The sequence below is a fragment of the Electrona antarctica genome (genome assembly GCF_951216825.1).
Source record: "Electrona antarctica genome assembly, chromosome: 13".
In the NCBI taxonomy this organism is placed as follows: domain Eukaryota; kingdom Metazoa; phylum Chordata; class Actinopteri; order Myctophiformes; family Myctophidae; genus Electrona; species Electrona antarctica.
In genome coordinates, this window is record NC_136794.1 from 47,168,846 (window position 1) to 47,195,135 (window position 26,290).

At 45.6% G+C, this 26,290-nt stretch overlaps 1 protein-coding gene across 1 annotated transcript in view; it reads left to right on the top strand.

The window, feature by feature from the left end:
- The window catches only part of lrp1bb (low density lipoprotein receptor-related protein 1Bb), a gene marked incomplete at its 5' end in the record, with an annotated part of 503,119 nt that overhangs the window by 296,773 nt on the left and 180,056 nt on the right, over positions 1-26,290 (top strand). The window contains 8 exon segments of the mRNA XM_079517841.1: positions 6,123-6,257; positions 8,094-8,223; positions 10,289-10,415; positions 10,710-10,861; positions 11,500-11,624; positions 12,777-13,151; positions 19,034-19,223; positions 25,476-25,680. Coding sequence (XP_079373967.1) covers positions 6,123-6,257; positions 8,094-8,223; positions 10,289-10,415; positions 10,710-10,861; positions 11,500-11,624; positions 12,777-13,151; positions 19,034-19,223; positions 25,476-25,680 — 1,439 coding nt within the window.

The window sequence follows — 26,290 nt, forward strand, 5'->3', positions numbered from 1 at the left end:
TGCAAAACACATTTTTGGAACAAAATGCCTCAAATCATCCAATCCAAGGCGTAAGAAGAAATGGCACCCTTTTCACATTGGCCTATTATAGCGCCACCAGGAGGCCACAACCTGACCTGGACTGGTGGAGACCTGTGCCCCAAGGGGCACTTTATCTAGTGTTTTATATTTTCTATAGGCAAAAAAGTCTGGCCTTCAATAAGGGCCCTGGCATACCTTGCCTGTTGCCCATGTCTTCCTCAGCACTCTGCTATACGTACACCGGCATCTAATGAAGCAGAAATATCTCGAAATGCATGGGTCTGTCAGGGCCATCGGAGAGATGAAGAGATGGTTTCTCAACCGTGCAATTTAGTCTAGAGCCTTCGCTCTGTTAAGTGGCGTGGGCAAATATACCGCACGGCGTGACACATCTCTGCTGTTCTCATATCCAACGGTACACACCATTTGTAATCAAGTGCGGAGACGTGAGCACTCGCCCTCACATCTCCGCGCAACCTTTGCTGCTCCGCAAAAGGTCTGTTCGGCTCGCCATGACCTCTTGAGTAATGCTTTATGCGGCTTGAGGAGTACGCGGCGAATATGAAAGGGCGATAAGTTCGCATTAACCCATTCTGGGCAGGAACCCCTTTTGGTGTTTCAAGCATTCTGTTATACTTTAGCTATTGAAAAATAGCAGATCTACAAGCTCATAGCGCGCCACCGAGTGGCGCGCTATGAACTTGTAGGTCTGCTATTTTTGAAAAATCGTAAAAAATGCGGTACAAATCTTTGAATAGGTATATATTCTTTCAGAGCGAACGTTTTTTTTATTTCGACGTCAGGCCTAAATGGATTAAGGGTGATCTATATATACATGGTTGCGCAAGGTTGTGATCTGCAAGCCCACAAGCTTGTGAGCTTGTAGATCCGCCACGCGACACACAGCACTCAGCCGAGTATAAATCAGAGCATTAGAGCGACGTTAACACCCGGCCATTTCCCTCTCGAGCTCCTCAAGCAGAGCTGACACAAAGCAATTCCCCAGATATTACATCAAATGAAGGCAACATGCACATCGTAATGTATAAACCCTACATTGTGTGCACTGGTATTTGTTACATCCACGGGGCTTCTGCTGCATAATTCATATGATAAATATGGTAGATTTATTACACTGACGAATATAGTATAGGCTGGCTGCGCTCCACATAAGTCATAAGGTTGTCACCCATGTGCGATAACAATATATGTAGAAAGGAAATTGAGGGCTGTGAGAGCCAGACTAATACTGTTTGAATAACCCCCCCCCCCCCCCCGACTGTTCCTGCACACTTGGATCAGCGAAGACCGGAATGCTAAAACATGCTGTAAAACATGCTGGACAACGCTCCCCGCGCCCCATACGCTACTCCCCATGGCATCAGAACTCACTGCCAATGTTTCGCCATAGTCTGAATACTCACTCCCTCTGACGACTACAATTACAATTTACAATTTAGGCATTTAGCAGACGCTCTTAATCCAGAGCGATTTACATTAAGCAATAACAAAAAGCATGGCATACATCACATATATAAAAAGTAGTTATCATGAAACATGCGTAAGCTAAGAACGTAACAGTGGAGTATCTATGTAAACTATACTATACTATATTTTACATGTGTACTATAAAGTGCTATGACTACATAAAATGCAATTCTAGTGCTGTCTACGTAACATGCTATAAGTCTTGTTTAAAATACTATCTAAGTCTACATAAAGTGCTATATTTAAAATACTATCTAAGTCTACATAAAGTGCTATCTAAGGGGCTAGTGCTACGGGCCATGGTGGAGTCTGAAGAGGTGGGTTTTCAGACTACAGCGGAAGATTGGGAGTGAGGCTGCAGTTCTGATTGTGATGGGGAGTGCATTCCATAGTTTTGGAGCCAGAAGGGAGAAGAGTTTGGGACGTGTGGAGCCTCACCTATTCCTTCCTGTCACCTTAATCCGATAGATGCTAGTTTACTGTGCAGGTATACTGTATCTTTGTCACTTGCTCTCATGTTCTATGTTGTGTTTTTTCGTTGCTTAAATTAACCAATATACATTTGCATATAAATGCCTACTTTGTGACATCTCAGGATCACAGCTGTGAAACAATGGAGGGAATTCATGTGTGTTCAAGCTCTGTTTTATTGTTAACAGAAAGAGAAAGAAAATAAATAGGGGGGAGCGAGTGGGAAAATAAATATTCCAAAACAAACGGTACTGTATATTTCCACATGGCATATCCATCCGGTACAGTACTGTATGTATGCACGTGAGGTTTAGGCATAAGGTGCATGACCATAGCAGCAGATATATATATTGTTCATGCTATAGACATTAACCCATTTTGACCTGAGATCAGATTCTAAAAATGTCTTCTACATCCTGACAGTTTTCTGAAAAAGCTATGTTTCTATGTCAGTCGTTCTTCGATTTTTCAAAAATAGCAGACCTACAAGCTCGTAGCGCGCCACTCGGTGGAGCGCTATGAGCTTGTAGATCTGCTATTTTTCAATAGCTAAAGCATAACATAATGCTAACACCAAAATGGGGTTCCCGGCACTTCCCGCCCAGAATGGGTTAAGGTGCAAGAAGAATATCAGCACGTGGTACATGAGATGAAGGTGCAGAGTATGAGCGCCTGTCAGGTTGAACCACGTAGTCCACCCAAAAGGTCACTCTCACCGGTCTAATCCACAGGAAAAGGTCCGCGAGAAGCAAATAAGGACAACTCATTACGCAAACTAATCATGGCGGGGTCGCTCCGTTCCCCCGTGGGGGCCGCGGCCAAAACGCCGGCTGCAATCCTCCCGGAGCGTCTTGGCGAGGTCAACCGCAATCTCCCGAGAAGCGTGACTCGCGGATGAAATTCCCGGGGAAAGAGAAAAGGAGGAAATTAGACGGCATGCCGAGGAGCACGAGGGCGCCGGGCGCGGCGGAGCTTCTTTATTGCTCGGCGGCGTGCAGGTGAACATGCAAATACGGGCGCTGAGCTCAGCCAGCAGCAGCTGATAGATTTCACGCATATCATTTGCATGTCGTTATGGCAGAGCGCTAGCGCTAGTCTCCGCCGGAGCGTGAAAAAAAAAAGAAAGATGAAAGCCCCTCCAGCTGGAGGCTGTCACATGTGAGATATGTGTTAACAGACTGTGAAGGCAGCATAAACAGGAGAGAGTGCAAATAAACATATAACGCCGCCTAACCTCTTAACAACCTGTACGCGCGCCCAGTGACAGGAATGTGCTCACATGTACTTAAAGATGGGGTGGGGTGGGGGGGGGGGGGGGGGGGGGGGAGCGGCGGAAAATGAATTACTTACTGTTTCAACATGCATCGTGAAACAACGCCGTTAAAAAATCTGACAAAGGATTCTGTAGCAGTTTTACGAAAAGCACGTTTTGCATAAGGCTCATATATCTCCCCCCCGATGAAATTTGGTCAACAATTATCCCCCCACACCCCCCGTCAATTTACTACGTGTCATCAAGGAGCCGTCGTGTGTACGGTATGAAGGGTGTGCATAATACATATTCCACATCGCTGTGCCTTATATCGCTGCCTGCGCCATTTTGTGAAATGGTCCGTGCGGCCGTTGGTAAAATATGACTTCACCGTCTCCTCTTGTTGGAGGGCATAAATACATGTGCTTGCGGTGGGGGTGTCGTCATGATTTGTTTTTGTTCTCTCCGCTCCAGTGTTTTTGATTTTGTCAGGAAATGTTTGATTATAGTTTAGTCATAGTCCTTTTGAATGAAATTCCATGATTTTACACTTGGTTGCATGCTGAAAAAAATGGCACATCGTGTAGAGCTGCTATTTTCAGACAAACACCCGAGCGCAATCAAATTAATTGTCTTTTAGTTCTCCCGCATCTCTCCCTCCCTAACACTTTAATCTACTTTTTAATTTGTTGACAGAATTGTCAATATATTTACTCTTTGGTTTTAATCCCCATAGCTTAGTTTTTCCATTTGTTTCTGTGCAGTGAAATAAGGCAGGGTTCTCAACCCGTGGGTCGCCAAATTATTTGGGGGGGTCCCCAAATAAATTAAAAAAAATATATATATATATATTTTTTTAATGCAACTGAATGGCTGTAAAATGGAAATGAAGAGTTTACATATAGTACACATAGTACATGCATACACCTTCTGGTTTCAGTATTTATTTATGGTGTATTGTCTCTATTATTAAAGGTATATTCAGTGATTTAACTTAATTCAAATATCACTTATTTTTTCTTATTTTTTGGATAATCCTCCCTACTATAAAGTGTGCTGACCATATAAGGAGTTCCTCCCTATCTATCCCCAGTGAGCCCCTGGGGTAAAAAAAACCCTAGTTTCGGTTTGGGCTTTGGGTGGCAAAGCTTTCATCCAATCAGGATGAGAGGGGCCTTCCTCCAATCATGATCGAGTGGGGCGGGCCTTGGTGCACATGCTGTTGGTCTGTTGTACTTCCCCCACTGTAGAGCGTGTGCATGTGCACATCTTGTTACCGGGTGGAACCGGTATTTTTCCAAATCGCCCAAATCACTGAATGCTCCTTTAAGGTTATTGTAGCAGTCAATTTATATTGGGGGTCGGGAGGGGGCGGGGCGGGGCTCCCGAGATGTTGCCAAAGCATTTGCGGGGGTCCCTGGCCAAAAACGTTGAGAACCCCTGAAATAAGGTACAGTCGACGCAATTAACCCAGCTCCTCTGTCCATGGAACGACACGGTGTACTGGACAGACATGGGCCTGAACAGGATCTACCCCAGCTCCTCTCTCCCTAGGGAACGACACGGTGTACTGGACAGACATGGGCCTGAACAGGATCTACCCCAGCTCCTCTCTCCCTAGGGAACGACACGGTGTACTGGACAGACATGGGCCTGAACAGGATCTAACCCAGCTCCTCTCTCCCTAGGGAACGACACGGTGTACTGGACAGACATGGGCCTGAACAGGATCTAACCCAGCTCCTCTCTCCCTAGGGAACGACACGGTGTACTGGACGGACATGGGCCTGAACAGGATCTAACCCAGCTCCTCTCTCCCTAGGGAACGACACGGTGTACTGGACAGACATGGGCCTGAACAGGATCTAACCCAGCTCCTCTCTCCCTAGGGAACGACACGGTGTACTGGACAGACATGGGCCTGAACAGGATCTAACCCAGCTCCTCTCTCCCTAGGGAACGACACGGTGTACTGGACAGACATGGGCCTGAACAGGATCTAACCCAGCTCCTCTCTCCCTAGGGAACGACACGGTGTACTGGACGGACATGGGCCTGAACAGGATCTAACCCAGCTCCTCTGTCCATGGAACGACACGGTGTACTGGACGGACATGGGCCTGAACAGGATCTAACCCAGCTCCTCTCTCCCTAGGGAACGACACAGTGTACTGGACGGACATGGGCCTGAACAGGATCTAACCCAGCTCCTCTCTCCCTAGGGAACGACACGGTGTACTGGACGGACATGGGCCTGAACAGGATCTAACCCAGCTCCTCTCTCCCTAGGGAACGACACGGTGTACTGGACGGACATGGGCCTGAACAGGATCTAACCCAGCTCCTCTCTCCCTAGGGAACGACACGGTGTACTGGACGGACATGGGCCTGAACAGGATCTAACCCAGCTCCTCTCTCCCTAGGGAACGACACGGTGTACTGGACAGACATGGGCCTGAACAGGATCTACCCCAGCTCCTCTGTCCATGGAACGACACGGTGTACTGGACGGACATGGGCCTGAACAGGATCTAACCCAGCTCCTCTCTCCCTAGGGAACGACACGGTGTACTGGACAGACATGGGCCTGAACAGGATCTAACCCAGCTCCTCTCTCCCTAGGGAACGACACGGTGTACTGGACAGACATGGGCCTGAACAGGATCTAACCCAGCTCCTCTCTCCCTAGGGAACGACACGGTGTACTGGACGGACATGGGCCTGAACAGGATCTAACCCAGCTCCTCTCTCCCTAGGGAACGACACGGTGTACTGGACGGACATGGGCCTGAACAGGATCTAACCCAGCTCCTCTCTCCCTAGGGAACGACACGGTGTACTGGACAGACATGGGCCTGAACAGGATCTAACCCAGCTCCTCTCTCCCTAGGGAACGACACGGTGTACTGGACCGACATGGGCCTGAACAGGATCTCGCGGGCCAAGCGGGATCAGACCTGGAGGGAGGACGTCATCACAACCGGCATCAGCCGGGTGGAGGGCATCGCAGTGGACTGGATCGCCGGTCAGTACTCTGTCTGTCTGTCTGTCTGTCTGTCTGTCTGTCTGTCTGTCTGTCTGTCTGTCTGTCTGTCTGTCTGTCTGTCATGTATTGTATATGTATACAATACATGCATACACGATACATAATTATGGGTAAAAGCTTGTTAGAAGCAAAAGGTATATTTAGAGAAAAGTGGGGATAGGGGGTTAAAAGGTGCAATATTTGCCTCTTAAGATGTAGTGTGGTATAAGTAAAAGTATTGGAAATTGGAAATAGTCGAGTAAGTAAAAGCACCTAAACATTTTACTTAAGTACAGTACTTAAAATGTACATGTTAATATACTCAGTTACTTTACACCACTGCTCTTAACCCATTCAGGCCTGACGTCGAAATTTAAAAAAAATGTTTTCTAAATCATGACAATTTTCTGAAAGATTTGAGGCACATTTTAACGATTTAAAACAAATAGCAGACCTACAAGTTCATAGAGCGGCACTCGGTGCCGCGCTATGAGCTTGTAGATCTGCTATTTTTTCAATAGCTAAATTATAACATAATGTATGTAACACCAAAAGGGGTTCCCACTCAAAATGGGTTAAGTTGTTAAAAAGGTGATTTGTACAACGTTCTCATTCTAGCGTCTTCGTATTACAGCTCTCATTCCGAAAGCAGTTTTATGGTTATTTCCCGCCTTAGGAAATGATCATCAAACAAGGCTGGTAGAAATGGCAGCAGTAGTACCAAATATAAATGAATGGATAGTATATTTATTATGGAGAGAATTACATTCAGCTTTAGAGGCCAAGTTGAAGTCTTCACAGATAACTGGTTTAGATGGATTACTCATGTTTCTACCATAAGACCTGATTTTGTATAAATTCAGTTAAACCTGTTTAACCTGTATATGCACCTGTTTGAGGTACTTGTGTATTATGATCATCAATAGAGAAGAGAGGCAGATATCTCCCCTTGTGTGTATTGTACGTATATTGTCTTGTTTTGTTTTCAGTTGTATGTATTGTCAATTGGCAGTCGTTTTGTTTACATGTATGTTTGAATAAAATTCAATAAAACGTAAATTGAAAAAAAAAGAAATGGCAGCAGTGAAGCCATTCAGGTGTTGTGACAAGGTTTTATTTAGTTCCATTCAGGTGTTGTGCATTCAGGCTTTATTTAGTTCCTGGACTGAGCCATATTTAACAACACTTAATAGATAAGCTTCCCCCAGATGAGTTTCTGTGGAAGACCATTTGCAGTAAGTGTGTGTGTGTGTGTGTGTGTGTGTGTGCGTGTGTGCGTGTGTGCGTGTGCGCGCGTGCGTGCATGCGTGTGCACCTTTATGTGTTGTTGTTTTGGCTCTAATGTGGTCGTTGAGGGGTACAGTAATGGTCAGTGGTGTCGTTGAGGGGTACAGTAATGGTCAGTGGTGTCGTTGAGGGGTACAGTAATGGTCAGTGGTGTCGTTGAGGGGTACAGTAATGGTCAGTGGTGTCGTTGAGGGGTACAGTAATGGTCAGTGGTGTCGTTGAGGGGTACAGTAATGGTCAGTGGTGTCAATCAGCCACTACAATCAGTGGCTTGCCCCTTGCCTCATTTTTTAAAATCCTACCCCCAAACCCCAGCACCAACCACCGTTGACAAAAAAAAGAGAAAATATAGTAATGATTATAACAATTAAATACAATATAAAAATCGATCGAACAAATTGTAAATAAATAAAATAATAATAAAATATAAATAAATAAATAAAAACTTTTTCTTTTCTTTTTTTCTTTTTTTTTATAATAATCTCTTCTGACCACCAGGGAACCTGTACTGGACCATTTTAACGTGTAATACTCTCTTCTGACCAACAGGGAACCTGTACTGGACCGACCACGGTTTCAACCTGATCGAGATCTCCCGTCTGAACGGCGCCTACCGTTCCGTGGTCATCTCTGAGGGCCTGGACCAGCCCCGGGCCATCACCGTCCACCCCCAGAAAGGGTACGACACTGGACTGCACCATTAAAATAATATATTATATTAAAATGTTCATTATTGTCAAAACAGATCTACAAGCTCACATTTTGTGTTACCTTGGCCTTGTTTTTTTTTATGACCACAAGAAAATACATTAAGGCTTGTTACTTTGGCAGATGCTAGGTTCATAAGTCTACATAAAAATGCTATAAGTCTACATAAAATGCTATCTAAGTCTACATAAAATGCTATCTAAGTCTACATAAAAATGTCGGGGCTAGGGCAAGTGCTACGGGCCATGATGGAGTCTGAAGAGGTGGGTTTTCAGACATACGGTGGAAGGTTGGGAGTGAGGCTGCAGTTCTGATTGTGATGGGAAGTGCATTCCATAGTTTTGGAGCCAGAAGGGAGAAGAGTTTGGGACGTGTGGAGCGTTGTCCCGGCGTTTTTTAATGAAGTTACTCCCAGCTTCCCTAGCTGTGTTGGCTGATCTGAGTGTGCGGGAGGGTTTGCAGGGTTCGATCAGACGTGGCTGTCGGGAGGGGTTCTTTCTTGGCATGTGCGAGACGAGGGCTGAGCACAAGCTGCACATGGAGTGGGAGTGTGCGTACATACGCAGCGTGCACCACTCGCTGCGATCGGTATTAGTTCCCCCATTATGAGTTGGACAATGGCTTTTTGCCGAGGAGCTTATACTGTCGACGGCCTGGGCCTGGTCTGAACAGCATGAGACAACCACCTACCACAGAACTCATATAAAGGTGTTGATGGAACGCCCGCTGTGCACATGGTGAAATAGACCAGCTAATGGCCGTAGACAAAAGCCAACATGACAGGCACCTCATCCACCTCCACCTCGTCCCGCTGTTTGAGCCCTCATAATGCTCCTGTATAATGGAGGCATATTACGAACATGTTATTATCAGCTTATCCAATGCCGTCATCACATTATATTAACCCATTTTGACCTGAGGACGATTCTACAAAATCTCTTCCAAATCCTGACAGTTTTCTTCAAAAACTCATGTTTCTATGTTAGTGGTTCTCAACCTTTTGCATGTCAAAGACCCCCAGAATTATCTGAATTTGGCCGCCAACACCCCATCTGAAAATATGTTGTTCCAGGGACGCAAAGATTTTAGTTAAAAACTTGTAGATCTGTTATTTTTCAATAGCTAAAGTTTAATGATTAAAACACCAAAAGGGGTTCCCGCCCAAAATGGGTTAATTAGTCCAGTGGTTTTCAAAGTGGTGGGATCCAGAGACCCGCATGGGTTCCGTGAAGCGGTTTCAAAATGGAACCGTTGGAACCGTGTACAAATGGAACCAAATGGACCCGTAACGTAACGGGGTGCATTCGGTTCCATTTGAACACTCTCTGAGTGATGGAGATCCTTTGAAATTATAAGGTTTGAGAACGACTGTATTAATCAATATACAGGGTTAAACTTTTTTTCTCCCACTCAATTCTTTCCGGAATTCACGAGCTCAACTTCCTTCCCATGAAAGATTTATGGATTTCTCGTAAACCGAACCTTTGCCAAACTATTAGTCCATGGATGAGAGAGTGTGTTGACTCACTGAGTGGGAGTCCACAGTTTTACTTCCTAACATCCACACATAGTATTAGTAATGTGTGCTAATGCAAATTGTTTTTATTTTACATTGTGGTCACAATTCCACTACAAAGTCATAAGAAAAGTAGTGTTCACAATGCTGGAATCTATTCCAGCTCTCGCGTGCCGAAAACGGATGATCCACAACACAGCACACAGTAGCATGAACAGATGCTATTCAAAAACAGCAGATGTACAAGTTCACATCGCGTCACTTGCCGTGCCATGCTGCAAGCTTGTACATCTGCTGTTTTTGAACATTCATATTTATTTATTTTATCTTGAAAGTGCTTTAAAAAAAAATTGTAATAATTTTGAATTACGCAAAAGTTTGAGAATGACTGGTTTAGAAGGCGTTTGCAGAATTGGCCTCCTCGGGTCTTAATGGGTCAAATAAAAAAAAGAAAAATGTTAATGCTAAAAATAATCATGTTCATGCATTTTTTTTCCCCCTCCATTTTGTCCCGAGCCAGGTATCTGTTCTGGACTGAATGGGGCCAGAACCCGTGCATCGGCCGCTCTCGGCTGGACGGGTCAGACCAGGTCACGCTCGTCAACTCGGGCATCGCGTGGCCGAATGGCATTTCCATAGACTACGAGGTACGGCTCCCCGGGTCCCTGACCCCCATATAGACCCCCATATACAGTAACTGCTACAGTATAAAGCTGCCATCATCATCATCATCCCGGTCCGTTCCCATTTCCATTCCCCAGCGGCTGGAACTCTCTCTCTCTCTCTCTCTCTCTCTCTCTCTCTCTCTCTCTCTCTCTCTCTGCATATATATACCTCCTCATCTCATTCCTTTGTTGGCGGCGGCGAGACGTACACCCAGCCCTTAAGAGGAGTGGTGGTGGTGGTTTGGGCTGATGTGCATTTTTCAAATTACTTTTCAGGAAAATAGATTATACTGGTGTGACGCCCGCACAGACAAGATCGAGAGGATCAACCTTGAGACGGGCGAGAGTCGGGAGATTGTACTGTCAGCAGCCAACGTGGACCTGTTCTCCGTGGCCGTGTTCGGCCCTTACATCTACTGGTCTGACAGGTAATACATTATTTCCTTAAATGTGTGCACGCGCACACGCACGCAACGCACGCACGCACACACGCACGCAACGCACGCACACAATGCGTGCTAGTGCTAACCTGGCATTAACCCAAGGTTGCCTATACAGAGTTCCCACCAGTGGCAGCCTTAAGACGGGGGTTTTTCCCTCCATAATGAGGGGCGTCACCTATTTATGTAAATACCGCGTGTGGAACCTCAATGTCATGGCTAAGGGGCGTATCCTTAACTCACTTAGTCCACTGGGGTCTATGACATTTTAGCTGAGAAAGACATGAAGCAGTGACATGAAGCAGTTACTTACTAAACTTACTTACTTACTTTTTCCCCACTTTGCACCAAAGCTTGTCAAAATAACGATGCTAGAATTCAAGTGCCTATCACACGAAGTAACTCTGTTGAAGACCCCTGACTTAGTCCACTTCACTTCAGTGATTCCTCGCTTACCTTTTTAAGGGAGTCTCCAAGGGGTTTTAAGTCGATAACTTTACTCTTATCGCTCCGAGCCAAGCTGAAAGTTTGATCGTTTAAGTAGCAGAAGCAGCCATTGGGATTATGAGTTCAGATCTCCTCCTCTCTCTCTCTCTCTCTCTCTCTCTCTCTCTCTCTCTCTGCAGGGCCCACTCCAACGGTTCGATCCGCCGGGGCCTGAAGACGGACGGCAGCGACGTGGCGACCCTGAGGAGCGGCCTGGGGGTGAACCTGAAGGACGTCACCGTCTTCAACCGCGGCCGGGAGAAAGGTTGAGGTTTCAACTTACCGCTTTGCTATCGACCTCCGCTGTCGTCCACATCCCCGGCCCGCACCTCGCCTCACCTCACCTCCCCCTATATACTTCATTGAACGGAATCCCCCCCCAGGATTCATATATACCTCCCCCCCCCGCTGCACAACCAAATGTCTTCACTGTAAATAGCCGACCTACTGTACTAGCTCGTAGATGGGTTATTATCGCTGAATGTGGTTTCCCCCCCAGAATAGCGATGCTAGGGGTTCATGTGGTTAATTAAAGCAGGCTGTCGATTTCGCCACATCTCCGCATATATTCCACTCTGCTTGGAAGTCATTGCATATATAATGAAACCTAGTGACGCAGCACAATGAGTACAGAGTTGTAATTGTGTGTAACGTGTTATGGTGTACAGTTCCATTGGCTCCCAGTTGCACCAAGTACAGAACTCAACCTTCCCTAAACACCGGTGACGACGCTCCATGCATCCCACACTCTCTTCTCTCTTCTTGTTCTTCTTGACCACAATGTAAAAACTCTTAATAGCAGGTTATTTAGAGGATTTAGAGGTTCATTGTTCACCCAGTATGCTATATCCTATTCAATGTACAGATTGGCATAGAGCGTCGCAGTCCCGCCCCCTTTCATGACGACACCAGGCCCAGGAAATTAATCCCAATGCATTTTTCCCCATAGACATTTCAAAAAGTATTTATTTAAAGACCTTTTTAAGCGTTGTACGAAGCCAACTCGAGTCGTGACAAATCATGACAACAGATAAAAACAAATAATTACAAAGAAGAAAAACAACAAAAAAAGTGTTGTAACCTGCCTTTTTTTTCTACTTTATAATAATTTTTTGGCCCAAAACATTGTGTTTATTGTCATGATTTGTCACGACAAGAGTTGGGCTTTGTCCGCGGCGTAAACGTCTTTAAATAAATACTTTCTGGAAAGTCTATGAGGAAAATGAACGGGGATTTATTTTCCGGGTCTCTCGAGGGGGCGGGACTGCAACGCTCTATTGTGACAGTACTTTAGACCGATGCTAGTGTAGGTTCTTGATTTCCTCGTGATCCTAGTTTAATGAGGCACTACACTGCATTCTAAATATGTGTTTACCTGCTAAATGCCTAAACATGTCCTTCACTCCCGCCGCCACAGGCACCAATCCCTGTGCCAGGAGCAACGGCGGCTGCCAGCAGCTCTGCTTCCACCTGGGCAGCGGGCGCAGGACGTGCTCCTGTGCCCACGGCCACCTGGCGGAGGACGGCTTCGCCTGCCAGCGCTACGAGGGCTACCTGCTCTACTCGGAGAGGACCATCCTGAAGAGCATCCACCTGTCCGACGAGAGCGACCTCAACGCGCCCATCCAGCCCTTCGAGAGGCCCGCCTTCTTCAAGAACGTCATCGCGCTGGCCTTCGACTACAGCCAGAAGGCGGGCGCAGGCACCAACCGCATCTTCTTCAGCGACATCCACTTTGGGAACATCCAGATGGTCAACGACGACTGGACTGAGAGATCGGTCATTGCAGAGAGTAGGTCGAGGCCCTCTTTGTTGTGTTCCAACTGTTTTGTAGGCAGATTTGTGGAGCTTGTGTACATCTGCTATTTTCGCCCAATGTTCACCTCCAGAATAGGGACGCTAGTAGTTATAAAGCCTTTTAGCACGTCTTTGACAAAATGCATTCTCCACCGGACAAAAGATCCATATGCATGACTCTAAATGGCATGGCTTGAAGTTGTGAATCTTCTAAATGGTTTTAACACGAGGAAACCAGTTACTTTAAGCAAGGTCTCAAATCGAATGCTGCCTTACAATCTCCATCTGTTATCAAGCATGGTTACCAAAACGGCTCAAGCTTGTAGCGCGCCACCGCGCGCTACGAGCTTGTAGGTCTGCTATTTTTGAAAAATCGAAGAACCACTGACATAGAAACAGCTTTTTCAGAAAACTGTCAGGATGTAGAAGACATTTTTAGAATCTGATCTCAGGTCAAAATGGGTTAATAGAAATTGTGGGAGAACGGACAACACGACGCGATGGCTACGTCGTTTCCACAGGGAACTCGCTGCGCTTTCCAAGTGCGGAACCGTCTTTCAGCGGAATGCCTTTCAACAATAGGTATTATTCTTCGCTTTGTACCCCTGTATTCGTTCGGAGACTGACTACGGGGGCACAAAGCGAAGAATAATACCTTATTGTTGAAAGGCATTCCGCTGACTGACAGTCAGCGCAGATGGTGTGGGAGGAGGAGCGGCTCCTCGTCTAAAGCCCAGTCAATCCTGCCTTGATAAGCCTGAGTGGAGTCAGATGAGCAGCCAAAGCCTCTATTCTGCAGCGCTAGCATCCTCTACCGCCCTGTGAAGTCAGTCCTCCTCCTCCGAGAGCAGAGCTCAGAACCGCCAGACCTCCTCCTCTCCTCTCCTCTCCTCCTCCTCCTCTCCTACTCTCCCCCCACAATCCCTCACACTGGCATACCGGCAGGGGTCTTAGTGATCTGCCTGGCCAGATCTGCCCCCCCGTTGGTGAAACCCAGAGAGAGAGAGAGAGAGACTGAGCTTTCTATTAACTGTCGTTCTCTAGGAATGAACGACAAAGAGTTCTTAGAAGCGGTAGTTTGGGATTTGCAGCAGTGTCCCACTTAACACTTTCCCTCCATTCAATGAGTTACACAAGTTAATTTATGTAGAACAGCTTTCCTCCAAGTTCACGAGTTACACAAGTTATGTTTTCATTGTATAATTTGCGTTTTTTTTTTATACGTTTTAAGACTTACTGGGTTTCCATCGGACAGTGGGATAATGTGACGCGTTCGGATGACGTCACCAGAAACATTTTCAGTCGCACTGGCTTGCTGAGGCTTCTGGGAAATTGAGGCCCAATGCATTCCAATGGCAATGGTGGCGCGCTGTGCGCTGCATGGCTCTGTCCTACGCTCTTGTTGTTGATCGGCTTGTTTGGATTATTTTTCGACACGACGACATAAGGATCACACCATTTAAAGGAGAATTCCATGCTAGAAGTCTTTCTTACCTTTCTTTGTAGTCATTACGTCCCCACCAAAGAGGTCCAGGTGTTTTTTTGTGCAAAAGCTCCTTATTGGCTATTTCCCCTACCATAAGCCCTCAATGAATTGCATTGAATTGAATGGGAATTGAATGGGGCTATGGGGTGTTGTGCTAATTCACTTATTTCCATCTAAATAAGTAGTAAATTGTACCGCTTGGGATATTATTTACATTATGAAGAGAGGATATATACAAAAAAATAATAATTTTGAGCGATGGAAAAAAACCTCAACACTTCCTCTGCTCTCCGCTCCCCTGCAAAGTACCCTGCCTGTGCCCTGTCATTGAGGAAGGGTGAAGATGTTAATCTTCCATATTTCCCTAATTAAACTCCGTGTCCCCCATTAATTACTCCCTAGTCTCGCCAAGCGATTTCCGGGTAAAATCCAAGCTGTCAGACTCCCTTTTATTGCGAACTATTAATTAGTAATTGGCTGACTCAGGTTGCGCTTTAACCCATTTTGGGCGGGAATCCCTTTTGGTGTTTTAACTAAGCATTATGTTATACTTTAGCTATTGAAAAATAGCAGATCTACAAGCTCATAGCGCGCCACCGAGTGGCGCGCTACGAGCTTGTAGGTCTGCTATTTTTGAAAAATCGAAGAACGACTGACATAGAAACATAGCTTTTTCAGAAAATTGTCAGGATGTAGAAGACATTTTTAGAATCTGATCTCAGGTCAAAATGGGTTAAGTATTCTGGGTGTGTGCGGTTTATGGGCTCTGCGCATGTTTCTCCACTTACCCCGACCGACTCCAGCTCATATCTCCAGGATTGACCACATGTTCACCATTAATGGCAATTAGGGACGGAATTCACAAATGACAGGATTATAAGCGCCAAAGATGTGCACGTCTATATGAGGAATGAGTCCACGTGATATGAAACGGCAGCCATAAGATCGCAGACAACGAACAAACGGTGGCAGCAAGGTTTTTCCCTCATTAAAGGAGAATTCCATGCTAGAAGGCTTTCTTACCGTTATTTGTAGTTGTTACGTCCCCACCAAAGAGGTCCAGGTGTTATTTTGTGCAAAAGCTCCTTATTGGCTATTTCCCCTACCATAAGCCCTCAATGAATTGCAATGAATGGGAATTGAATGGGGCTATGGGGTGTTGTGCTAATTCGCTTATTTCCATCGCTCAAAATTATTATTTTTTTGTATACAGTATATCCTCTCTTCATAATGTAAATAATATCCCAAGCGGCACACTTTACTACTTATTTCGATCGAAATAAGCAAATTAGCACAACACCCCATAGCCCCATTAAATTCCCATTCAATGCAATTCATTGAGGGCTTATGGTAGGGGAAATAGCCAATAAGGAGTTTTTGCACAACAAAACACCTGGACCTCTTTGGTGGGGACGTAACAACTACAAAGAAAGGTAAGAAAGGTAAGAAAGCCTTCTAGCATGGAATTCTCCTTTAATTTTGTTTCATTTCATTGTAAGCTTCTCCACACAAATAATTCATTAAACATAGTTGCGGTAGTAATACAGACTACCGCAATTTGAGGAATAATGCCTGTTCATTGTCTGGCCAACACAAAGCCATGAAAGCGGAGGGTCTCCGAAGGTTTCCTTGAATTTCTGCAGCTGATTCTGAATTTAATGAAGTGCCTCTGCCCTCATACCGCGAGACGCTGAGCACATTTCACATTTATTTTGAAGCAGATTTGAAATTTAACAACGCCATCTGTTTGTTGGAAAAGGCCAAGAAGCTCATATGATTCCTTTTGAACACACACACTCATTTCCATTTTTTTCCTTTTTTTATACAGTACATTCATTTGAAATTGAAAATCTGAAAGAAACATATTTTCCCTCATTTCACAAAGCAAGATTCAGTGTGTTGATGCCAAGCTAATAAACATAACTCTGTTTGTATTAGTGCTAATTCACTAATAACTCCGAGCATAACTCTCAGTTACACACCCGTACGATACGGGGCCATTTGGAACCCACTCAAGGACCCTTTAAGACCCACTGGAGGAACCAAATGGACCCATAAGGGTCCATTTAGTTCCATTTATACACTCCGAATTGCACACCAGTATACGGCCATTTGGAACCCACTCAAGGTCACCTTGAGACCCACTGCCGTTGCAAGAGTGTTTTGAATGAGCCAATGCTCATTCAAAACACTACAGGGTGCACAATAGCAGTACCCTGTAGTATCAACGGTAAACTCCTGTGAAGGAAGTCGGAAGAGGCCCGGAAGTATGAAGTTATTTCCAAAATGGCTGCTGTGCACAGAGGCTATCGCTTCTAAGCATTGGTCGCAATATTGCACTTGCCACATGGCGACTGTGACACAGGGCGACTGTGGCTCAAGAGGTAGAGCAGGTCGTCCAATGATCCATGGGTCGGCGGTTCGAATCCCGGCTCCTCCTGTCTACATGTCGAAGTGTCCTTGGGCAAGACACTGAACCCCAAATTGCTCCCGATTGCGGCTTCCGCCGCAATCGGTGTATGAATGTGTGTGTGAATGGGTGAATGTAATGCACAATCTATGTAAAGCGCCTTGGATAAAGGCGCTATACCATTTACCACATGGTTTGCGAACTGCATTCAATCATTCAATCAGTCAACTCTCATGCACAACACATTGTGATCGAGAACTGAGAATGTAGATCGCCAATCTACATTTCTCAGTCCTCACAATGTGTCGGCTATTCGTGGCACGCGACACTGTCATATGACAAACTATGAATCAGGCTGATTCAACCGATTCGGCCGTAAAGAAAGGAGGGCACCGACAGGCACCATTCTAGCAACAAACGCTAAGGTGACGACGAGTGTTCTAAACCTGTAGCCCTGCTATACTCCAACTCCATCGCAACACTCAGAAAGTGCACATTTGAGCGATAGGGTAATTTATTTAAGTAATTGAACATGAATATGCTCCGACTCCTCAACCTGTGCTCACTGCCTCTACTCTCTGGAGGTTCAGCTCCTGTCAGTCAACGCTCGCCTCAACCCGGGGAGTCTGTGACGGGCGTCTGGGCATCCAGTGTGTAGGAAAATATAAGCTCTCCCTGATGGAAACACAATCTATTTTCTTCTGTGAATTTTGCATCAGCAAAATAGCCTGCCTGTCCAGCCTCAGTACAGGGTGGAGGTTTTTCCTCACTATCAGTCAACAGTCATGTGCTTCTGTTCCGTCTGCTGGGGAAATCTATATACACAGTCACTTTAAATTGTTTCCGTTTCAACGTGGTTACGCACACAACTTGCTCAATTTATCATTGAATCTCATACGTAGATCTCAGTTAAAGCCTAATTTATACTAGAAGCACATGTGGCTCTGCGGCTCTTTCCTGTTGCTTCCAGTTGCTAGGGCGAAGCAGTATGTAAAGGAATAAGAGGTTTTCTTTTGTTTTGTTCAATCATAATGTATTATTGCAGTAGGCATACACTTAATTCTTACATACACCAGATACAAATATGAAACAAATTATGTTTGCTTTCACCGCCAATGCTGCTGTCTTAAGGCTCATACAAGTCTGGATTTTCGGTGGTGAGGTGACCACCAAACTACAACATGACGTCACGAGCCGCGGTGAAGAGCAAACCACCGCCACCGCCGCAGCCCTTCTCTCTGTTTTTACTCACCACTGCTCAACGTTATTTCAGCTCCGGTGGTCACCTCACCACCGGAGCGGTGGTCACCCTCACCACCGGGAGCGGTGGTCACCTCACCACCGGAGCGGTGGTCACCTCACCACCGGAGCGGGGGTCACCTCACCACCGGAGCGGTGGTCACCTCACCACCGGAGCGGGGGTCACCTCACCACCGGAGCGGTGGTCACCTCACCACCGGAGCGGTGGTCACCTCACCACCGGAGCGGTGGTCACCTCACCACCGGAGCGGTGGTCACCCTCACCACCGAAAGTCCAGACTATGAATAGGCCTTTACTGGTATATTTGATCTGCTTTGGGAAATTAGCAAAAGTATAAAAGCAAATAATAAAAGTTTGACAGAAGTTTAATACATTTTTGGGCCAAAAATGGCTCTTTTGATAATAAAGGTTGCCTACACCTGTACTAGAGAGAAGAAGGAGGGTGGCTCTTGTCTAGAAGAACAAGGGCTCTGATGCCACGTTTTGTGGGACCGATCCCGATTTTGGAGGATGTTTTTCTGACTGATATTTTGTTGCTCGATTCAGTATTTGATATTCATCGTGGGTGGTTCCCCAGCTAAATGGTTGGTAACTCTGCCTAGTAAACCGAGGATCCTTGAAAAGAAAAAAAAAAGTTCACTGCTGGAGAGAAAAAAAACTAAAATAAATCAACTCTGTTCTGACCCAGCGTTCTCTCCGTTCCCTCCCTCCCTCCTCCAGACGTGGGCTCGGTGGAGGGCCTGGCGTACCACCGTGGCTGGGACACTCTGTTCTGGACCAGCTCCACCACCTCCACCATCACCCGGCAGACGGTGGACCAGAGCCGGCCCGGAGCCCTCAGCCGCCAGGCCGTGGTCAGCCTGTCCGAGGAGGACCACCCACATGTCCTGGCTCTGGATGAGTGCCAAAAGTCAGTCAGTGGCTCCACAAAGTCTCGCCTCTAACTCTCTCTCTTTCACTCTAGCACGCACACACGCACGCACGCACGCACGCACGCACGCAGCACGCACGCACGCACGCACGCACGCACGCACGCACGCACGCACGCACGCACGCACGCACGCACGCACGCACGCACGCACGCACACACACACACACACACACACACACACACACACACACACACACACACACACACACACACACACACACACACACACACACACACACACACACACACACACACACACACACAATCTAGTCTCTCACTCTCAATCTTCCTCTATCACAGTGGTTTGTCCTTGGAAACCCTGCATATTCCTTGCATCTGACAAAAGCTCTCCCATAGTTGAACAAACACGTGCACGCTTCACGCACGCGTGTGCATTTTTCAGACAACCACTTAGTCCATAATACCTCTCGGACTCGTACACCACGTAGCAGAAATAGCGGCTATTTATATCTGACCTCGCTATGCGGCGAGTTGAGTTTTAGATCTGTTACTTTTGCTCTTTTTTTGAGGGGCTTGGAATGGATTCAGCATCATGAAAACCCCCTAGTTTGACATGTCACTTGCTACATAAAGCATGATGAAATTTAGATAATTTTTTCCCTTATAGGTTGTTAATGGTATGGTCACAGATTATGCCAATTATGAAAATTGCTCAACATATGCAAGTTAGCATCCGGCAGTTTCTACATGCTGGGGACCCATACTCAACATTTCTAACTTAAAACGTTGGTGTACTCAACATGTCCGGGTTCACATTCTGGCTACTAGACTATATAGTAAACTCGAGGCGTGGTGAAGTCTCGAGGCGTAGTGAAGTCTCGAGGCGTGGTGAAGTCTCGAGGCGTGGTGAAGTCTCGAGGCGTGGTGAAGTCTCGAGGCGTGGTGAAGTCTCGATGCGTGGTGGAGTAGGCTAACTGATCCGTTCGCTCCAGACACCGTAATGAAGTCATGGTGGAAGTCCTCCTCACTCGGGGGGGTTAATAAGCATCCCGGTCAGGAGCCACAGCCAGTCGGCGTGCTAATTAATCACTTCAGTTTAAATTCTAATTATCAGACAGTATTTCTGGAGTAGTGGATGTGGTGCCAGATTGCCAACCAAGGATACAGTCCGAGGTCAGGGAAATTAATTTCGTTAGCCGTCCCGAGGAGGATCGAGCACCACCGCACGATGATACTCCTCTCTCTCGTCTTCCTCTCTTTCTTCCAGACTGCTTAGTGGTAACATTATCATATTCATGAACGTGTCATAAGGAGATGTAACAGGAACATTGGCGCATTGTTGTGCGAGGAGGGGGTAAAAAAAAAGGAAAGAAAAAGAAACACCTCAGGCACTTCTCCTCTTGCTTCTTTCAAACTGGCACACAAATGGAAGTGTCAAACCAATTACCTGTCTTCTTGCAACTGCATACTCCGAGGCTGCAAATCTCACTCTCCTTAACCGATTCTGGGCGGGAACCCCTTTTGGTGTTAGCATTATGTTACGCTTTAGCTATTGAAAAATAGCAGACCTACAAGCTCATAGCGCGCCACCGAGTGGCGCGCTATGAGCTTGTAGGTCTGCTATTTTTGAAAAGTCGAAGAACGACTGACATAGAAACATAGCTTTTTCAGAAAACTGTCAGGATGTAGAAGATATTTTTAGAATCTGATCTCAGGTCAAAATGGGTTAAAAGTACAGATCAGAATACCAAACACCTCATAACAAGTGTGAAGAATATACTCCAGAAGACGGCAGCTACAGTACTAGGGCCCCTCTGCCGAAGTTATAAATCATCTCAGTGTTGGGATTGTGGACGCGGTAAAGGCAATAAGGCCTTTTCACACGTAATGGATCGTATAGCAAAAAAAAAAAACACATCCCATTTTAAACAATATCGCAAAGAAGCTATTGTGTGCAAAGATGCACGAGGGCTGCCACCACAGACATTAACCCATTTAAGCCTGACGTCGAAATTAATAAAATGTCTTCTAAATTCTTTCTTTCTTTTTCTTTCTTTCTGTATCAGTGGTGCTCAGTATTTCATGTCAAGGACCCCAAAAATTATATGTAATTGGCCACAGACCACCATCTGAAAATATGTTGTTCCAGGGACCCCCCCAGAAGCAAAGATTTGAGTTAAAAACGTTCACCCTGAAAGAATATATATTCAAAGATTTGCGCCACATTTTTTCACGATTTCTCAAAAATAGCAGACCTACAAGTTCGTAGCGCAGCACCGAGGGCCGCGCTACGAGCTTGTAGATCTGCTATTTTTCAATAGCTAAAGTATAAGATAAAGTATAAGATAACACCAAAAGGGGTTCCCGCCCAAAACGGGTTAAGTCACACGCTGGCGTCGTAGCAAATGACTCCTATAGCGGTAGCATAATAATGTGCAGCGCAAACAAACGTTTCCGTCGTCGCGGAGTTGACAAATGTGACGTCCCGACATGCAGAACACTGCAGCTATAAGCACAGCCAAATGTTTTGGGTGATGAATAACAGAGATGGAGAGAGAGGGTGGAATGAAGGAGGATATACAGTCGGGTGCCATTGGTCTTGTCCCTTTTCATTTAGCTGTTCTTTTCCTTTTGCGAATATTGGGCGGAAACCCTTGAGAGGGCCCTGAAGATCACAGCAGTGTTGTCTTTGGCAGCAAATTTTCATTTTAGTTTTAGTCTCTCGAATAGTTTTCATTTAGTTTTAGTCATAGTCTCTCTTTTCATTTAGTTTTAGTCACATTTTAGTCACCCGTAATGTTTTAGTGTTACAGTCTACAGTTGATTTAGTCGAACAAAATGTATTTGGGCGGGGACTCGTAATGACGTGAAATGTTTTTTTCACTTGCTGAAAATAGCCGATCTACAAGCTCACACCGCGTCGCGTTGTGAGCTTGTAGATCGGCTATTTTCAGCATGCAACTAATTGTAAAATTACTCTCTTGTCCACTAGTCCCTTCCTACCATTTTAGTCTAGTTTTTATTTGTTGACGAAATTGTCAGTATATTTAGTCTTAGTTTTAGTCATCATAGCTTAGTTTTTATTTAGTTTCCATTTAGTTTTCGTCAGTGGAAAAGGGTAGTCGACGAACATTATTTTAGTCGACGAAATCAACACTGGATCACAGGGCCTTGTCTGTTAGGTACCGTGGTTCCCAAACGGCCCAATAGAGAAATGTGTCGTCTCCCCGTGACCCAAACGAGTGAGAATAGCAGATCTACAAGCTCATGATGCTGCACGAAGCGTCGTAGACGTGTACGACGAAAATCTACACTAACAGCTGAATATACGTCATCATGACGTAACATGTCTATTTGCGCTAATTGTCTATTGCTTCATTGTTAATGGGAATTTAATCTCTGTGTAGGACCGAAATAGACAATTTGCTCGTCCACATCATTTTGGGCAAGTAGCTAAGTAAAACTGAAAGTGACTTGATTCATTCATTGATTCGTTGAATACTTTAATTTGTAAATTGCAAACAATTTAGCAATGCTAAAAGAATAAGCCATGAAGCCCATGGCTTGTTTGTTTCCATTGTGGTCCTATGTATTCATTTCATAATCAGGACATGCACTGTACAAGACAATGTTAAACCAATGAAACATATTCCGGTATGAGAGCTGGTTGTGACTGGTTGTGAATTATAATAACCAACATTGGATCCACCAGGTTTCTGCCCGACAGCGACGGCATATGCTGTTGAATATGAACAAAAAAATAATCATGCGCTCAAGAGAATCAAGAGAATTCCATGCCCAATGCCTTAATTTATTCTTTTTACCTGTGGGCGTTTTCTCTCCCCCTTCCCCATAATCTTGAAAATCCCTTACAGGGTAAGAATGTATATGAAGTAAGTATGAACAGATGTTCCTCGAGGAACAACCTGCGATGCTAATCGGTTTCGTCAAAATGGAAATTAAGTGGCAGGACAGCTGCTCCCGTATCCGTCCTGGCCGTGCGCTCTTTACCGAGACTGCGTGGGCGCCTGGCACTCAGCGTAGCAGATGACAGGGCCACGAGGCAGACGGCGGGGGCCACGGGCGCACGCCGCTACGTCGTACGACGCGGCAGCTAACGGGATGGTGCTGATAACTGAGTGACACCACCGCATCGACCTCTGGACATTTAATGCAGCCATGAATAATTCCCCCCCACATCCATTAGTGTTTGTTTCCCCCCCCCGGCCCAAAGTGCTCCCTGACGTGTTACAATAGCTCAGCTCTTTTTACAGCGCCATCATGCTCCGCGCTCCTCTCTCCGCTCCCCCTCTCCCCGCTCCGCGCTCCCCTCCTCTCCGCTTCAATTTCCCCGGCGAACATATATTTGCTTTGTACTCTTTGCTGAGTGTGGTGTTGCCGCTGTGTTGCACGCAAATGGGGTGTAGGAAGGCAGAGTTATGGTGACGTCTGCATGTCATGATGACCCAGCAAAATTGCTGGGAATGCTCACAGCGTAGATGAGGCTTGTTGTGCCTCTTGCAGTCTCGTCTTAAACGACTCCGGGAGCAAAGTTAGACTGCACACACCGAGTTGTTTCCAGACTTATAGCATGTTACGTAGACGGCACTAGAATTGCATTTTATGTAGTCATAGCACTTTATAGTACACATGTATAATATATAATATAGTATAGTATGTAATAGTTTACATAGATACTCCACTGTTACGTTCTTAGCTCACTACTTTTTATATATGTGATGTATCCCATGCTTTTTGTTATTGCTTAATGTAAATCGCTCTGGATTAAGAGCGTCTGCTAAATGCCTAAATTGTAAATTGTTTCCGGAGCACCTGCGTTTGTGACCGTGACGTATATGACGTCATTACAAAATGCAATACTTTTTGTTTCTCCAGACATTATTCAACACGTGCGCTTAACACGTAACAAAAAAACGTGCAAGGCCAGGTTATAATCATGTTTAAGCATGGGATGAAATTACGTTAATTTGAAAGCTGACACTGGCAACGTTAGTTAACCAATTCTGGGCGGGAACCCCTTTTGGTGTTTTAACTAAGCATTATGTTATACTTTAGCTATTGAAAAATAGCAGATCTACAAGCTCACCGAGTGGCGCGCTACGAGCTTGTAGGTCTGCTTTTTTTGAAAAGTCGTGAAAATGTGGCGCAAATCTTTTAATATATATTTCAGAGCGAACATTTTTAACTAAAATATTGGCTTCTGGGGGGTCCCTGGAACTACATATTTTGAGATGGGGGTCCGTGGCCCAATAGAGATAATTCTGGGGGTCCTTGACATGAAAAAGGTTGAAACATGGGTTTTTCTCAAAAATGTTAGGCCTTTTTTTTAATCGACCTCAGTCCAAAATGGGTTAATGAGTATCTACTCTGAGCGTTAACTGATACTGTATCATAACTCTATGACATCAAAACCCGAGCGCAGTGAAATGGGAGTCTCAGTATCTTTTGAAGTGTGGCTGTGCTGTACCGTACCGTACCGTACTGCACCCACCGCTGGTTAATTTAATTTCACCTTTATTAATTCAGGGAAGGTCAATCGAGAGAAAGCTCTCTTTTCCAAAGACGCCCCGATTACGTCAAACACAACACCAAACATGACAGATAGATATTAGAGCTCTCATAATAAGTAGGCCTACAGACGCATGTCAAAGTATTATTGAAATCCTTTTCTCCAACTTTAACACATAATTGTAGACTATGGATTCCCAAAGTGGGGTCCGGGGACCCCTAGGGGTACCTGAGGGAGTTCCAGGGGGTACCCAGCTCAATTAGAGCTAGTTAGGAACCAAATGGACCCTTATGGGTCTGTAACTCAGAGAGTGAACAAATGGGTCCATTTGGTTCCATTTGTACACTCTCAGAGTTAAATTAACAGTGGTTTTACGATATAAATTGGGGTACCAGAGATAGAAATGCCATTAAATCGGGGGTCCATAGAATAATGCGTGTGAAACTGGGGGTCCATGAAATTAATGTGTTTCGGAATCACTGCTATAGAGCAGTAGAAATCCTCCCTTATCGGGGTCACTGGCATATGTTTTCAAATGGGGGGTCCGTGGCCTAATAAATGTTGATTTGGGGGTCCTTGTGTGGGGCATAGTAAAGATGGGCGTGGTCTTACCCAGATCAGATTTCACAGTGGATAATGTTTAAAACCAAGGCATCTTGTGAACCTGCATGGGCGATTTCAAAACGCTACGTTTTAACACAGTGGTGTTGGATTTGTTCTGTTCTTCTCGGGTCCTGCAGCCTGATGTTCTGGACCAACTGGAACGAGCAGAGGCCCAGCATCATGAGGTCCACCCTGGCCGGCAACAACATGAAGGTCATCGTCAGCTCGGACATCCTGACCCCCAATGGGCTGACCATCGATCACAAAGCGGAGAAGCTCTATTTCTCCGACGGCAGCCTGGGACGCATCGAGAGATGTGACTATGACGGCTCAAACCGATACGTGAGTATTCCCGAGTTCCCCCGATTTCCAGACCACAACGTTTTTTTGCTTTCTGGCTGTGACACTGTCTAGACCAGGGGTTCTCAACGTTTTTGGCCGGGGACCCGCTGAAATGCTTTGGCAATGTCTCGGAACTCCCACCCCGCCCCCTCCCGACCCCCTTCTTCTGTCGTATGTCCTTAGACCTTCAGCTCCGTTGCAGCACGCCAGTCCAGTGTGTCATTGTCTAGGTCAATTAACCCACGATCACCATTTGGTGGCCGGTATATAGGGCAGCTGGTCAGCACGTGTTCCACAGTCTGTGATGGGTCCCCACATAAATTGATTGAAAATGGTGGACCCTCTTGTAAACAAGTGTAATGCTTGATGGTGTCATCCACTCACAGTTAACAGTGTTTGTATTGAGTTGTGCTTGAAATGTACTGTAATTCTGCAAACAGCTGTTAATAAATACTTCAATCATTCAATCAATCGATCAATCTTCAGTGCAGACTAACATTTTTCCAACACTGATGATGGTGCTGGCAGACAAGCCTATACTGTAAAGCTATCTATGGAATGAGAAAATGTAATCTGCAACACCATTGTATACAATATATGTGGTGGACCG